Source organism: Aquarana catesbeiana, linkage group LG02, assembly GCF_042186555.1.
Source record: "Aquarana catesbeiana isolate 2022-GZ linkage group LG02, ASM4218655v1, whole genome shotgun sequence".
Taxonomy (NCBI): domain Eukaryota; kingdom Metazoa; phylum Chordata; class Amphibia; order Anura; family Ranidae; genus Aquarana; species Aquarana catesbeiana.
Window position 1 is genome coordinate 24,513,318 of NC_133325.1, and position 13,334 is coordinate 24,526,651.

Sequence of the window (13,334 nt, forward strand, 5' to 3'; positions counted from 1 at the left end):
CCTCCGCTCAGTGTCCTCCACCCCTCTCTGCCAATCCCTCCACTGGCCTCCGCTCAGTGTCCTCCACCCCTCTCTGCCAATCCCTCCACTGGCCTCCGCTCAGTGTCCTCCACCCCTTTCTGCCAATCCCTCCACTGGCCTCCGCTCAGTGTCCTCCACCCCTCTCTGCCAATCCCTCCACTGGCCTCCACTCAGTGTCCTCCACCCCTCTCTGCCAATCTCTCCACTGGCTTCCCATTGCCCAGCAAATTAAATTTAAAACAGCAGCATACAAAGCCATTCACAACTCTGCCTTGAGCTACATCACTAATCTTGTCTCCAAATATCACCCAATCCCTCCTCTCCGCTTCTCCCCTGACCTCCTGCTCTGTAGCTTTCTTGTCTCCTTCTCCCCCATGCTTGTCTCCAGGACTTCTCCAGAGCCTCTCCCATCCTCAGAAACTCTCTACCTCAAACTGTCCTGCTATCTCCTACCCTGGCTGCCTATAGGCGATCCCTAAAAAAATCATCTTTTCACAGGGGAGCCTATCACGCCTCCAACTAACAACTGTACTTTTTCATCAGCTCACCCCCCCCCCCCCACCACAGTTATTTCCTTTTGTACCACTTGCCACACCCTATTAGATTGTAAGCTCTTCTGAGCAGGGCCCTCTTAACCCTCATGTATTTTATTGCATTGTAACTGTACCGTCTCCCTTTATATTGTAAAGTGCCGCGCTAACTACTGGTGCTACCCTGTTTCCCCGAAAATAAGACCTAGCGTGATTGTCGGTGATGGCTGCAATATAAGCCCTACCCCCCAAATAAGCCCTGCCCTGTTTCCCTGAAAATAAGCCCTACCCTGAAAATAAGACCTACAAGGACTTTAACTAGGGCTTATTTGGGGGGTAGGGCTTATATTGCAGCCATCACCGACAATCACGCTAGGTCTTATTTTCGGGGGAAACAGGGTATATAAATCCTGTTTAATAATAATTATAATATTCTATTGAGTTTTTTTTTATTGATTCTATTCTACATTCTAGATTTTATTGTATTTTTTTTTTTATTTATTCTATTTTATTGCTTGTTTTTTAATGTTTTTTTATTCTTTTCCCTTCTATTATATTTTCTTTTGTATTCTATATTCTATTTGTTCTGTTTTTTTTTATCTATTCTATTCTATTCTATTATTTTATACTTGTTAATTTTTTATCAATGCTATTTTTTTCTATTCTATTGTTTTTTTGTTTTTCTTTTTGTTTATTGATCTATTCTATTCTGTCACAACTAGGGTTCACAATTTGCAGATTTTAAGATGCCGAATGTTCCGGCAAATTGAACCCGGGCAGATTCACTCACCACCATTCTCCCATCGACCATCTCGACCATCTGAATTTCTTCCAGCAAGGAAATAACTGGCCTCCGTTATTCAGGACTGGCAGCAAAGAAGTTAATTGGTGAGAGGAGCTCAGTATTATTCTATGTGGACTCTTCCGTCTTATGGGACGGGGTGAGGGGCGTTTGGTACCGTTTGCACAGAATTATAATTATGCGCTTTGTGACTGTATTGGGAATGATCTAATGGGACCTTGGGGTCATCCAAGATTGCTTTATATATAAATATTTGCTGGTTTTCCTGGCTCTCTCTAAAAAAAATCTATGTATAGAGAACAGAGAAGGTGAGTGGATGCTCTACTGCGTATGGCGGTGCCATCATTCATTTTTAATTATAATTATGCACATTGTGACTGTGTCTGTGTTGGGAAGGATCTTAGGGGACCTTGTGGTCATCCAAGATTGCTTTATCTAGATTTGCTGGCTTTTCTGGCTCTCCAAAAATCTATGCGTAGAGAACTGAGACGGTGGTGAGTGGATGCTCTACTGCGTATGGTGGTGCCACCATTCATTTATATAGCAGCTTCTTCTCTTTGCGAACATAGGCAATAAATAAGACATTGATTTAATATATTAGAAATATCTTCTAAACAAGTAATGTCTAAGTAAATGATGGCTTGCCCTCAGTACTAGACATGTGCAATTCGTTTCGTTTTTTATATTATATACTTTATTACACACATATATATATATATATATATATATATATATATATATATATATATATGCACCTTTGCTAAGATGCTAAGAGAGGAACTCATTCTCCTCCTCTTATAATTATTTCCACAGTGCAAATTTTGCTGCTGTGGTAATTGCCAGGCGCCTTTTGTAGATACGTCTCGACAGCTGGGTTGTGGATCCACGTCTAACCATCTGTATGGTGTATGACTGTGTATGGATTCATGCAACCAGCATGTACTGTTTCTTTGTATTGTCTTTTATCTCTGCAAACTCTCAGTGAATCTAATATATGGAAGTACCTTTGGTCTTGTTACTCTGTATTATTTATAAAAGGCTGTTGATAGCATTTTTGAATTCAGCACAGGGATGGTGAGAACCCCCCATAATGGACACATCGGGTGTCCAGACCCGGGAACTCAGCACAGGGATGGTGGGAAACTGCCATTCCGCTCCTTGACAGCAAGGTGTGAGGTTGCTGGTTCCTTTGCTCCTGTGCTTCCAGAGACCAGGGGCTAGAGTTGCTCTTCTGCCCCAGGAGTGATGCAGGATCCTGGGGAGGACCCTGGTGGAGGCCCCCTGGATAGGCCTCAGCCTGTGGACGACACTGGGCCTGGCCCAAGGAAAGATGAGTCCCTGTCTGCCTTTAGACGGAGGGTTATTGAAACGCTGAAGCGGATTGAGAAGGAAGAGGAGAAATTGGTAGCTTTGAAAAATGAATTTAAAAAGAAAAAGCAGATTTGTGCCAAAGTGTTCAAGCAAGAAAAGACCAGCTCTGAGGCCTGAGCTGAAAGACCTGGAACAAGCTCTGCGGAAGCAGAAAGAACTGGTGAGTTCTCTGAAGGAGAATAGTGGAGCATTTAAAGAAAAATATAAGAATGAAGAAAGATTCAGCCAAATGAGAAGAGGAGCCGCTTCCTGCATGGAGGGTGAGGAGACCAGTGAGGAGACCAGTGAGGAGATGCAGCTACAGACAGCAGAGAGTGAGAAAGTGGGCCCGGAGGATGAGCCCAGCTCTTCAACACCTCAGACATCTGCTGAGTCCTCAATGGTGGAGGCCTCTGTCCCCTTCACTCCCCAGCAATGTGGAACATCTGAGCAGGAGGTTGAAGGTTCTGCTATGCTGGATTTCATCAATAAACTTGAATCCACTTCCACTTCCCAGGATGGTGAGGAAAAGATGAACGCCGTTCCTAGCCCTGTGGAAGAAAGACCTGTGGAGAGACAAGGTGCAGGTACAGTGTGTGTGCAGGATGATGGTGTGAACTTTAATGACAATGTGCTTGCTGAGGGTTGTAGTGCTGCAGGCAGTCAGCCCAGACCCATAGACAATACACAGCATGCAATAACATCTGCTAAGAACTGTCAGCTTCAGTCTGCAGAGAGGTCCATGGACAATACAGAGACTTTGCCTGGACCAGGCACAGCGGCTGTTCCTGTGAATGGTGGAGGAGATGCTGGGTGCAGTAGTGCTACAACTTTCCAGGAGTCTGCAGCAGCCATGACTATGATTGATCCCAGAAAAGGAACTGTGTGTTCAGAGGGTGCCTCTGCTAATCAGAAGACTGCTATCCCAGCTGATTCAGACTCTCTGCCAGCAGGTTTGATTGTGTCTAAGGACAAGACTGCAAATGCTGCTGGTGTAAGAAAAACTTATGCTGGTGTTGCTGCTACAGGATCTGGGAAGGGGCAGCAAGCAGGGAGGGAGCATGAAAATGTTTTATCTTCCTCCCTGTTTAAAAGGAGGAATGTTGTGCAGTGAAAATGGGAAGGCGGTGGAATCCCCCCACATAGGAGGACAGTGGTGGATAAGATTCTACAGAAGGGGTTTACACCCACAGATATCTTCGCCCTGATCAGTCCGGCAGGTTCCTATGAATATGATTTGTCCTTTATCCGTCCGGAGTCTTTGGACATATTTTGGGAGAAGTATGAGCACGTGTGTAGGGGCCTGCCGGACTGGAAAGGGCTCATCCCAAAGCTTGTTTCACGCCAGCCCCTCATTAAAATGGTCACAATTTTGGTCCGCAATGAATCCATACCACAAGGGGATTTATCTGTATGGTTGAGGAGGTATGGAGACATCCTGAGCCCCCTAAAAAAGATTGTAGATGATCGGGGAATATGGATAGGTGTGGGGAGGCTGTTGAATCTGGTTTGTCTAAGGATGATATGGAGTGGTTGGAGGATAGGAGGAGGAGGGGCAAAAGAAGGAAAAAAAGGGGTTCAGTTACCTTAAATCCTAAAGTTTTGCCTTTGGAAAATAAGTTTAAGGTCCTTTCAGATGATGAGGATGAATGGGACTCATTGAGTTCTGCATCCTCTATGGAGGATGAGTGCCAGGGTGCAACGAAGCGAGCTGGTTCTCCAGGGAGAGAGAGTAGTCAGGCTAAGAAACGGCTGCCTCAACTACCCTAATGGCAGTTCCCACTCCGTTAAAAGTGGCAACCATTAATGTTGGCAGCTTAAGATCAGTAAGTGCTCATCATATGGCCTTATTTTTGCTCAGCGAGTTTGATGCTGACATTTTGTTTTTGCAAGAAACCCATCTGAGTAGTCTGGCCGATATACATCTGGCAAAGAAGGAGTGGAGACGTGGTCCCTCATTTTGGTCTCTTGTGGCCGAGCCTTACAGCGGAGTTGCAGTCATTTTTTCTGGTATGGTAATGTGCCGGCGGGTAATTGAGGTAGAGATAGGGAGATGCATGGTCTTAGATTGTAACAAACTCCTTTACTTCCTCTACAATCTCCTCTTGTAGATTCCTGCCCATTGGCTGAGACACCCCATTCATTCCTAATCTGTCCTTGCAATGTCGTTGTCTTATTTAATGTCACCAGATACCCGGCCATCTAGTGACAAAAGAGAGAAGTGCAACAATTCCAGAATTGGGGTGATTGATAGCTGCTGATCCAAGACTGATTCATTTTTATGAATGTGAACCTATCAACGGAGACTGTGGACACTCTATGATCCATTACAAACCCTCCAGCAGCACTGAATGTGCGTTCAGAAAGAACGCTGGATGCAGGACAGGCCAGTAGCTCAATTGCATATTGAGCAAGTTCTGGCCAGTGGTCCATCCTCAAGACCTAGTAACCTAGTGGATGCTCTGTTGGAAAGGTCTCCAAGTCTGCTCTTGCCCCTAGATATTCCTGCACCATGTAATGCAGACGCTGGCGATGATTGCTTGAACTGATCAGACCTTGGTGCTGAGGACTGAAAAATGTTTAAAGGCATCGGTCAGCCGGCCACCTTCTCCACTGCTCTTCCTCTGACTGAATGAAGCCTCAGCAACACGTTGTTCAGCACCAGTAAATTGTAAACTCCCAGGGTCTGGAAATGCATTGCACAAACTTTTTTTTCAAGGCCTCCTGAAGATGTTTCATCCTCTACTCCCTCTGTGAAGGCAGGATGAGTTCTGCAACCTTACCCTTGTAACGTGGATCAAGAAGGGTTGCCAACCAGTAATGATCCCTCTCCTTGATACCACGAATCCTAAGGTCCTTTTTGCAGGCTTAACAGAATCAGGGAGGCCATGCAGTTTGCAGAGGCATTAGATTCTGAGTCCCCTGGGTCACTAAGGATCACATTATCTGTAACAACCTCCTCCCAGCCACGTACAACTCCTTGGGTTTCTGGGGACTGAAAACCATCCCTTGAAGACTGCTGCTGATTGATATCCTCCATGTCCATACTGATACAATCCTCCTCCTCCTCTTCTTCCTGTGTGTTTGGTGGGCCAGCAGGGATACTATCTGGATAAAGGGGGCCTAGAGAGGTAAGGAAGTCCTCCTCTTCCTCCTGCTGTTCTGCCTCAAGTGCCCTGTCCATTATTCCATGGCAAAAAGAGGGGGGGAGGAGGGAACTTTAGATGAGGTGCGTGGGGTAGAGCCAGACAAAACCATATACATATGTAAAAAATTGTATTCTTTATTAGACCAAAGATAGGGCATGGATCATCCCATATAAACGCATAATAGCACATAACAACGCATACTTCCTCTATAACAAGCATTACTAATATTTCTTTACTTTAGTTTTCATTAATTTCTCCTGATTTCAGGAATCTCATCTCCTCTTCCCTATTCTTACTGCATGGACACCCTATTTTTTCATTCTGTTCACTTTGTTGATATGCTCCACAATATACTTCTATACTGTGGTGATGGGTCTACTCTATATGACATTTCTTTTTATTTACACCAATATGGTAACAAACCACTTACTTTATTGTATACAATACAGAAATCCCATCCACAGTAACATCAAGATTTATCTATACACACTTTTTTTGGGGGGGACTGCGTGTGTGCTCCTGATCCATGCTTGGGTCCTTTCCTCAGCTCCCATGCTGGACATAATTATCTGGCTGACCTCCGGCAGGTGGTATCGCATGGCCTAGTATCAGCTCTTATGTGAGTACTTTCAGTTATGGCCGTTTATTTGTTAATCATCATCTTTAATCCCTCTACCCCTCCAGTCTGTGGTTATATCCAACTATAATGGTGATCTTTTTATCCCCTTTTAGTACATGGATGCACTTGCTCCTGATGAGTGGATAGAAGTCCGCGAAACGTTGTCGAGCTTATTTTGATGCATCCATCTCATATTCATGATTCCAGAAGGTTTTTATTGCTCTACCACCCTGACATAATGTTATGCCTACTCCATTTGGGGGACTGTGATGTATAATATTTACTTTCTGTGTCATGTTGGTGACTATCCTCAATATGTATATTGATACTTTGTATTTTATATGCCAATGTGCTATTATGTGTTTATATGGGTTGATCCATGCCCTATCTTTGGTCTAATAAAGAATACAATTTTTTACATATGTATATGGTTTTGTCTGGCTCTACCCCATGCACCTCATCTAAAGTCCCACCCTCCCCCCCTCTTTTTTGCTAAAGCAACCAGGGATGGAGGCGCAATATTCCCTGTTGCGTCTCATTTAAAGTCCCAAAAATATTCCCTCTTTTCTTTTTTTTTAACAAGAAATTTCCCTTTTTTCTTTAGTCCATTATTCCATGAAGCGTGTGCTCCAACAGGAAGATAAGACGGACAGTATCACTGAGGCATGCACTGTCACTGCTCACCATCCTCGTGGCCTCCTCAAATGGTGACAGGACAGTGCATGCATCCTTGATCAGTAGCCACTGGCGGTGCGAAAAGAAGCCAAACTCCCCTGACCCTGTCCTGGTGCCATACTCACACAGGTACTCATTGATGGCCCTCTGCTGCACGTGCAGCCGCTGCAGCATTGCCAACGTTGAATTCCACCTGGTGGGCATGTCACAAATGAGGCGGTTGGTGGGCAGGTTGCATTCCCTTTGAATGTCAGCAAGCCGGGCACTGGCATTCAGGGGCGTAACTAGAAATAGCAGGGCCCCATAGCAAAATGTTGTATGGGGCCCCCCTGCAAACAGCCCCCCCCCCCCACAGCTGCCCTAGTGTCAATGCAGCGTAATCTGTGCCACATACAGCGTGACCTGTGTCCAATACAGCGTGACCTGTGTCCAATACAGCGTGACCTGTGCCCCATACAGCGTGACCTGTGCCCCATACAGCGTGACCTGTGCCCCATACAGCGTGACCTGTGCCCAATATAGCCTGGTCTGCCTGTGCCCCATACAGCCTCACCTATGCAGAGGAAGAGGCAAGCCACCCGGATCAGCAGAGAGCGGAATTGCCCACTGTAATAGCTTTCATTTGAATTTCCCGTCTTCCCGGGGCTCATCGTCACATAGCCCCACCTCTTGGCCCGACGCCTTTGATGACGTCACATGTCCCGCATTGGATCGGAGTTCTGTCTATCAAAGGCACCGGGCCAAAAGGTGGAGCTATGTGAGGTGAGCCCCGGGAACACTGGAAGTTCTAATGAAAGCTCTTACATCAGGCAATTCAGCTCTCTGCTGATACGGACAGCTCGCCTCTTCCTTTCCTCTCTCTTCCCCTGGATCGGAGACTGTGCCGGCGGTGCTCTTATCCTCACTGGGCCCCACTCGGCTGCGGGCCCCATAGCGCCCGCATGGGTCGCTATAGTGGTAGTTACGCCCCTGCTGGCATTATATGACTGACGGAAATGCCCACAGACTTTCCTGGCCTGCCTCAGGAGATCCTGTAAGCCTGGGTACCTGCTCAAGAACCGCTGCACCACCAAATTAAGGATGTGTGCCAAACATGGAACATGGGTAAAGTGTCCCTGTCGGAGGGCGGAGAGAAGATTGGTGCCCTTGTTGCAAACCACCATTCCTGGCTGAAGCTGGCGTGGTGTCAACCACCTCTGAGCCTGCCCCTTCAGATCTGACAGAATCTCTGCCCCAGTGTGGCTCCTGTCCCCTAAGCAGACCAACTCAAGTACCGCATGGCATCTTTTAGCCTGACTGCTTGCGTAGCCCCTTGAACACTTTCCGAGCACCGCTGGTTCAGACAAATCTGCAGAAGAGACCATAGAGGAAGAAGAAGAGGAGGGGGTGGAGGAGAGAGCTGTGGTAGAATCACCACTAGGATTTTGGAGGCGTGGTGGCAGAACAAGCTCCAACAATACTGAACCCTGTCCTGCATCCTTCCCAGCTGCCAGCAGAGTTACCCAGTGCCCTGTGAAGGAAAGGTAACGCCCCTGCCTATGCCTGCTGGACCATGAGTCAATGGTAATATGTACCTTACTGCTGACCGCCCTGTCCAACGAGGCCAAAACATTGCCTTCCACATGTCGGTAGAGAGCCGGAATGGGCTTCTGTGAAAAGAAATGTCATTTTGGAACCTGCCACTGAGGTACAGCACATTCCACAAATTCACGAAAGGAGGCAGAGTCTACCAGCTGAAAAGGCAGCAGTTGCAGTGATAGCAATTTTGCCAAGCTAGAATTCAGACGCTGAGCATGTGGATGGCTGGGACCGAATTTCTTTTTTACAGTTCAGCAACTGGGGTAGGGAAATTTGCCTGCTAAAATCAGATGGTGGTGTACTGCTAGCAGATTGGCTGCAAGTACTATAGTGGGGTAAGAGATCCCAGATGAGGAGCAAGGAGAAGTCTGCCTTTTTCTTTGATGTGGGTCTTTCAAGTGCTGTTGCTAACAGACTGCATGGCAGGTCATCATATGTCTGGTCAAGCATGTGGTGCCCAAGCGGCTGCTGCTCTGGCCACGCTTGATCCGCTTCAGACATATGTTGCTAACAGCAACGGTGCGATCTGCTGCACACGTGTCGAAAAAAAGGCCCACACCAACGAATTTTTAAAAGTCAGCGGGGAGTCAGCAGCGCCCTGCAACTGTGAAGCTCTGCAGTGTGATACAATAGGGTGCCTGCCCTTAAGCTGCCCCCTAGAGGACATCCGACACTGTGGTCAAATAAGTCTGGGGACTCCTCCGTGCATGATGGTGGGGCTATGGAAGGAGTGACTGTGGACAAGGAGCCAGTGGAATAGGCCGCTTTGGCAGCTGCATTGGAAGGCAAACTACTCTGAGCCAGGGTGACAGAGGATGAGGAGGATGAGGACGGCTTTGTTATCCACTCCACCAACGCTTCTGCATGTTGTGGCTCAATAATATGGCCAACAGCAGAAAAAAAGGACAAGTGTGCCCCACAGCCACCTGATGAGGATGTGCCATGTCCATGACCAGCACTGTTGACTGTAGATACAGAGCCTGCTTGCCCTCTTTTAGTGGCCTGTGAGTGTCTGCCTCTCCTTGGTGGCCTTCCGGACATGATGTATATTTTGTTTTGCAATACCACAATATACTGTATTAGATACTGTGTACACCACCAGAAGTGTAGTAGAAACTCTACACACTGTATTAGATACTGTGTACACCACCTGCACTGTATTAGCAACTGTACTATGGCTGCACACCATCAGAAGTGTAGTAGACACTGTACACATCTGGACTATTTGCTAAGGAAGGAACAGCATCTGAAAAGGGCATACAGAAAACTGCTAACTACTCGTCCCGCGACCCCTTTAGCTTGGCTCACTAATATGATGTCAATTGATAGCACTGAGCACTTGAGGGACATGCAATGCATAGAAATACCAGAGGAACACTGTACTTTGTAATTGTAGTCCACATTGCTAAATGTGTTTGAGCCCCATATTGTTTTTTTTGTTTGTTACCTCTTGCTATTATGTTTGCCTGTTATCTTTAATACTTATTTTTCTGTTTTTATATATTTGTGTCTCTTAGTGGGTACTCAGTTCATGTCTTTCCACCAAACCATGCTCCATGTTCCTAATATTAGTTTCCACATGCCCTCAGTGTTCCTCCTGGTTGGGATCCCGGGATTGCAAGAAGGAGCTGTCTGGACATCTATCTTCTTCTGTTTCCTTTATGTCCTGGCTATTCTGGGAAATGGAATCATATTGTATGTAATAAAAACCGAAAAAAGCCTCCATACCCCCATGTATTTCTTTCTTTCCATGCTTGCCCTCAATGATTTAGCCTTCCCCAGCTCTACTTTGCCAAAAACTCTGGCAATTTTCTGGCTGAACGATGGTCTTATTGATGCCACCAGCTGTCTGACACAAATGTTCTTTGTCCACTGTCTGGCAGTCATTGAGTCAGGGATCCTGGCCTCTATGGCATATGACCGCTTTGTGGCCATCTGTTTCCCACTGAGATACAATTCTGTCCTAACCTACGCCCTTCTGGAAAAGATTGCACTTGTTATTCTGGCCAGAGCAGTTGTGGTCATCGTCCCCATTCCAGTTCTAGTAGGACATTTGCAGTACTGCGGTGACAATATTGTCCTACATTCATACTGTGATCACATGGCCGTGGTCAATGTGGCATGTGGAGACACACAGATTGACAATGTTTATGGATTAGCGCTGTCACTTTCCATCACCGGTTTTGACTTGCTGTTTATTGGCCTTTCCTACGCCTTGATCCTACGAGCCATCTTCAAGATGCCCTCCAGGGAGGCTCGGCACAAAGCAGTAGGAACCTGTGGCTCTCATATCTGTGTAATCATAGTTGCCTACCTGCTGGGAATCTTCTCCTACGTCACCTACAGGTTTGGAAAAAAGACCATCCCCCATACTGTCCATATCTTCCTGGCCAACGTTTACATTGTATTTCCATCTTTCATGAATCCGTTCATCTACGGGGTGAGGACCAAGCAAATTAGACGGCGAGTTCTGCATATTGTTACTCACCAACTAAACACATGCCGTTTTTCCTATTGACATTCAAAATGATATTTTTCATAAATGTATTAAAGTTTGATTCCTGAGTAGGGCATGTTCTGGAGCAGATGGGTTTCAGTCTGTTAAATACACCAATGGGAGCTTTTTATTACATCTATTCAATAAGTGGGTAGGTAGGTTGAGCTATTGTTCAGTTAATTTTAGTCTGCCCAGGTAGGGAGAGGGTTAATTCAGGGTCTGTATATAGCAGTGGCGGCTGGTGCTCAAAATTTTTGGGGCAGGCGCAAAAAAAATTTGAAAAAAATCATCAAACACTGCCACTGTGCCCATCAAACGCTGCCACTGTGCCCATCAAACGCTGCCACTGTGCCCATTAACAGCAGCCACTGTGCCCTCAAATGCTTCCACTGTACCATCAATTGCAGCCACTGTGCCCATCAAATGCTGCCACTGTGCCCTCAAATGCTGCCACTGTGCCATCAAATGCTGCCACTGTGCCATCAAACGCTGCCACTGTGCCCAAACGCTGCCACTGTGCCCTCAAATGCTGCCACTGTGCCCAAATGCTGCCACTGTGCCCTCAAATGCTGCCACTGTGCCCTCAAATGCTGCCACTGTGCCATCAAACGCTGCCACTGTGCCCAAACGCTGCCACTGTGCCATCAAACGCTGCCACTGTGCCCAAACGCTGCCACTGTGCCCTCAAATGCTGCCACTGTGCCATCAAACGCTGCCACTGTGCCCATCAAATGCTGCCACTTTGCCCATCATATGCTGCCAGTGTGCCCATCAAACCCCGCGCACACCGCACCCCCCCCCTCCGGGATGGATGGCAGGACACCCTGCTCCAGCCAACTCACCCCCCCGATGGATTGCGGGACACCCTGTTCCCACCCACCTCCCCTGCAGATGGATCGCGGGACACCCCGTACAGGAGGTCTGGCACTTAACTTGGTAAGGTATCCTCTTCTCCGGCGTCTCCTCTCCTTTTTTCAGCTTCCTCCGCTCTGTCCCACTTCCGCCAAAGCGCTGAGCACCCAATAGGGATGCCTGGCGCTTTGGCCAATCAGGAAACAGGTCTCACTGATGCGGTGTGAAAATAGCGAATATTCATTCGCTATGGTCACACAATTGGATGGGATCAGGGCGCACTCTCTGCGCCCCGAGCCCACCTTTGTTTGAAGCCGATTAGAGCCTCTGGCTCTAATCAGGTGCTTCAAAAAAAAAAATACACCCCCTCCCATCCCCGCCATAGGAGTCCATGCATCCTGAAATGGGCCGGGCGCATGGATAGGGAGGCGCAGCAGGGATGGGGGGCAGCGCCCGTGCACCCAAAATGCATGGGCTTGCCACTGGTATATAGCAATGTGGACTACAATTGCAAAGCACTGTGATCTCCCGGTGTTTCTATACATCGCATGTCGCGCTAGTGCCCAGTGTTATCAACTGACATTATATTTGTGAGCCAAACTAAAGGGATCGTTGGTGAGATGGCAATCGCCCACCTTTACAAATCCTTTTCGTACGGGTTCACTGGGACACTTTGCACAGACACCTTTACCTTCGGAGTACTTTACTGAACCTTATCTTGAACACTGTGCACAGACACCTTTAACTTCTACCATTTCAAGAAATCTTATTGCTTGCTATTACACCTTATTGGATACAATTAATGAGCTCCTCCTTCCGGTGAAGATCATCAGATCTGCAACGGGGACATTGCTGTCATTATTGCTACAAGGGTCCTTATACCATTGACATTAGGTCCGACCTCTCATTAGGGTTAAAGGTTTATAGGCTGGCCGAGGTTCTCCCTTTTAGAAATATGTCAGTATATCCATTTAATCTTTGTTTATCCTTTCAGGTACAAGTAACATTCCACTGTACATGTGTATATAATTGACTGTTACCTACAAATATCTTGGCTTGTGTTAATCAGAGGAATTCCCCTCTTTTCCTGTGGCCTGCCAGGTTGCGGGCTGGGATAAGGGTCTGGTATGGATTTTGGGGGGCCCCTACGCCATTTTTTTTTAAAAATTGGCGCAGGGTTCCCCTTAATTTCCATATCAGACCTGAAGGGCCTGGTATGGATTTTAGGGGGACCCCCAAGCAATTTTTTAAAAAATTTTGG

General features: G+C 46.9%; 1 protein-coding gene across 1 annotated transcript; it reads left to right on the plus strand.

Annotated features, from left to right (window-relative positions):
* Positions 1–10,273: 10,273 nt before the first annotated feature.
* On the plus strand, positions 10,274–11,242 carry LOC141126443 (olfactory receptor 52K1-like). The gene has a single exon (XM_073612383.1). The coding sequence runs from the start codon at positions 10,274–10,276 to the stop codon at positions 11,240–11,242; it is 969 nt and encodes a 322-aa protein (XP_073468484.1).
* The last annotated feature ends 2,092 nt before the right edge of the window (positions 11,243–13,334 follow it).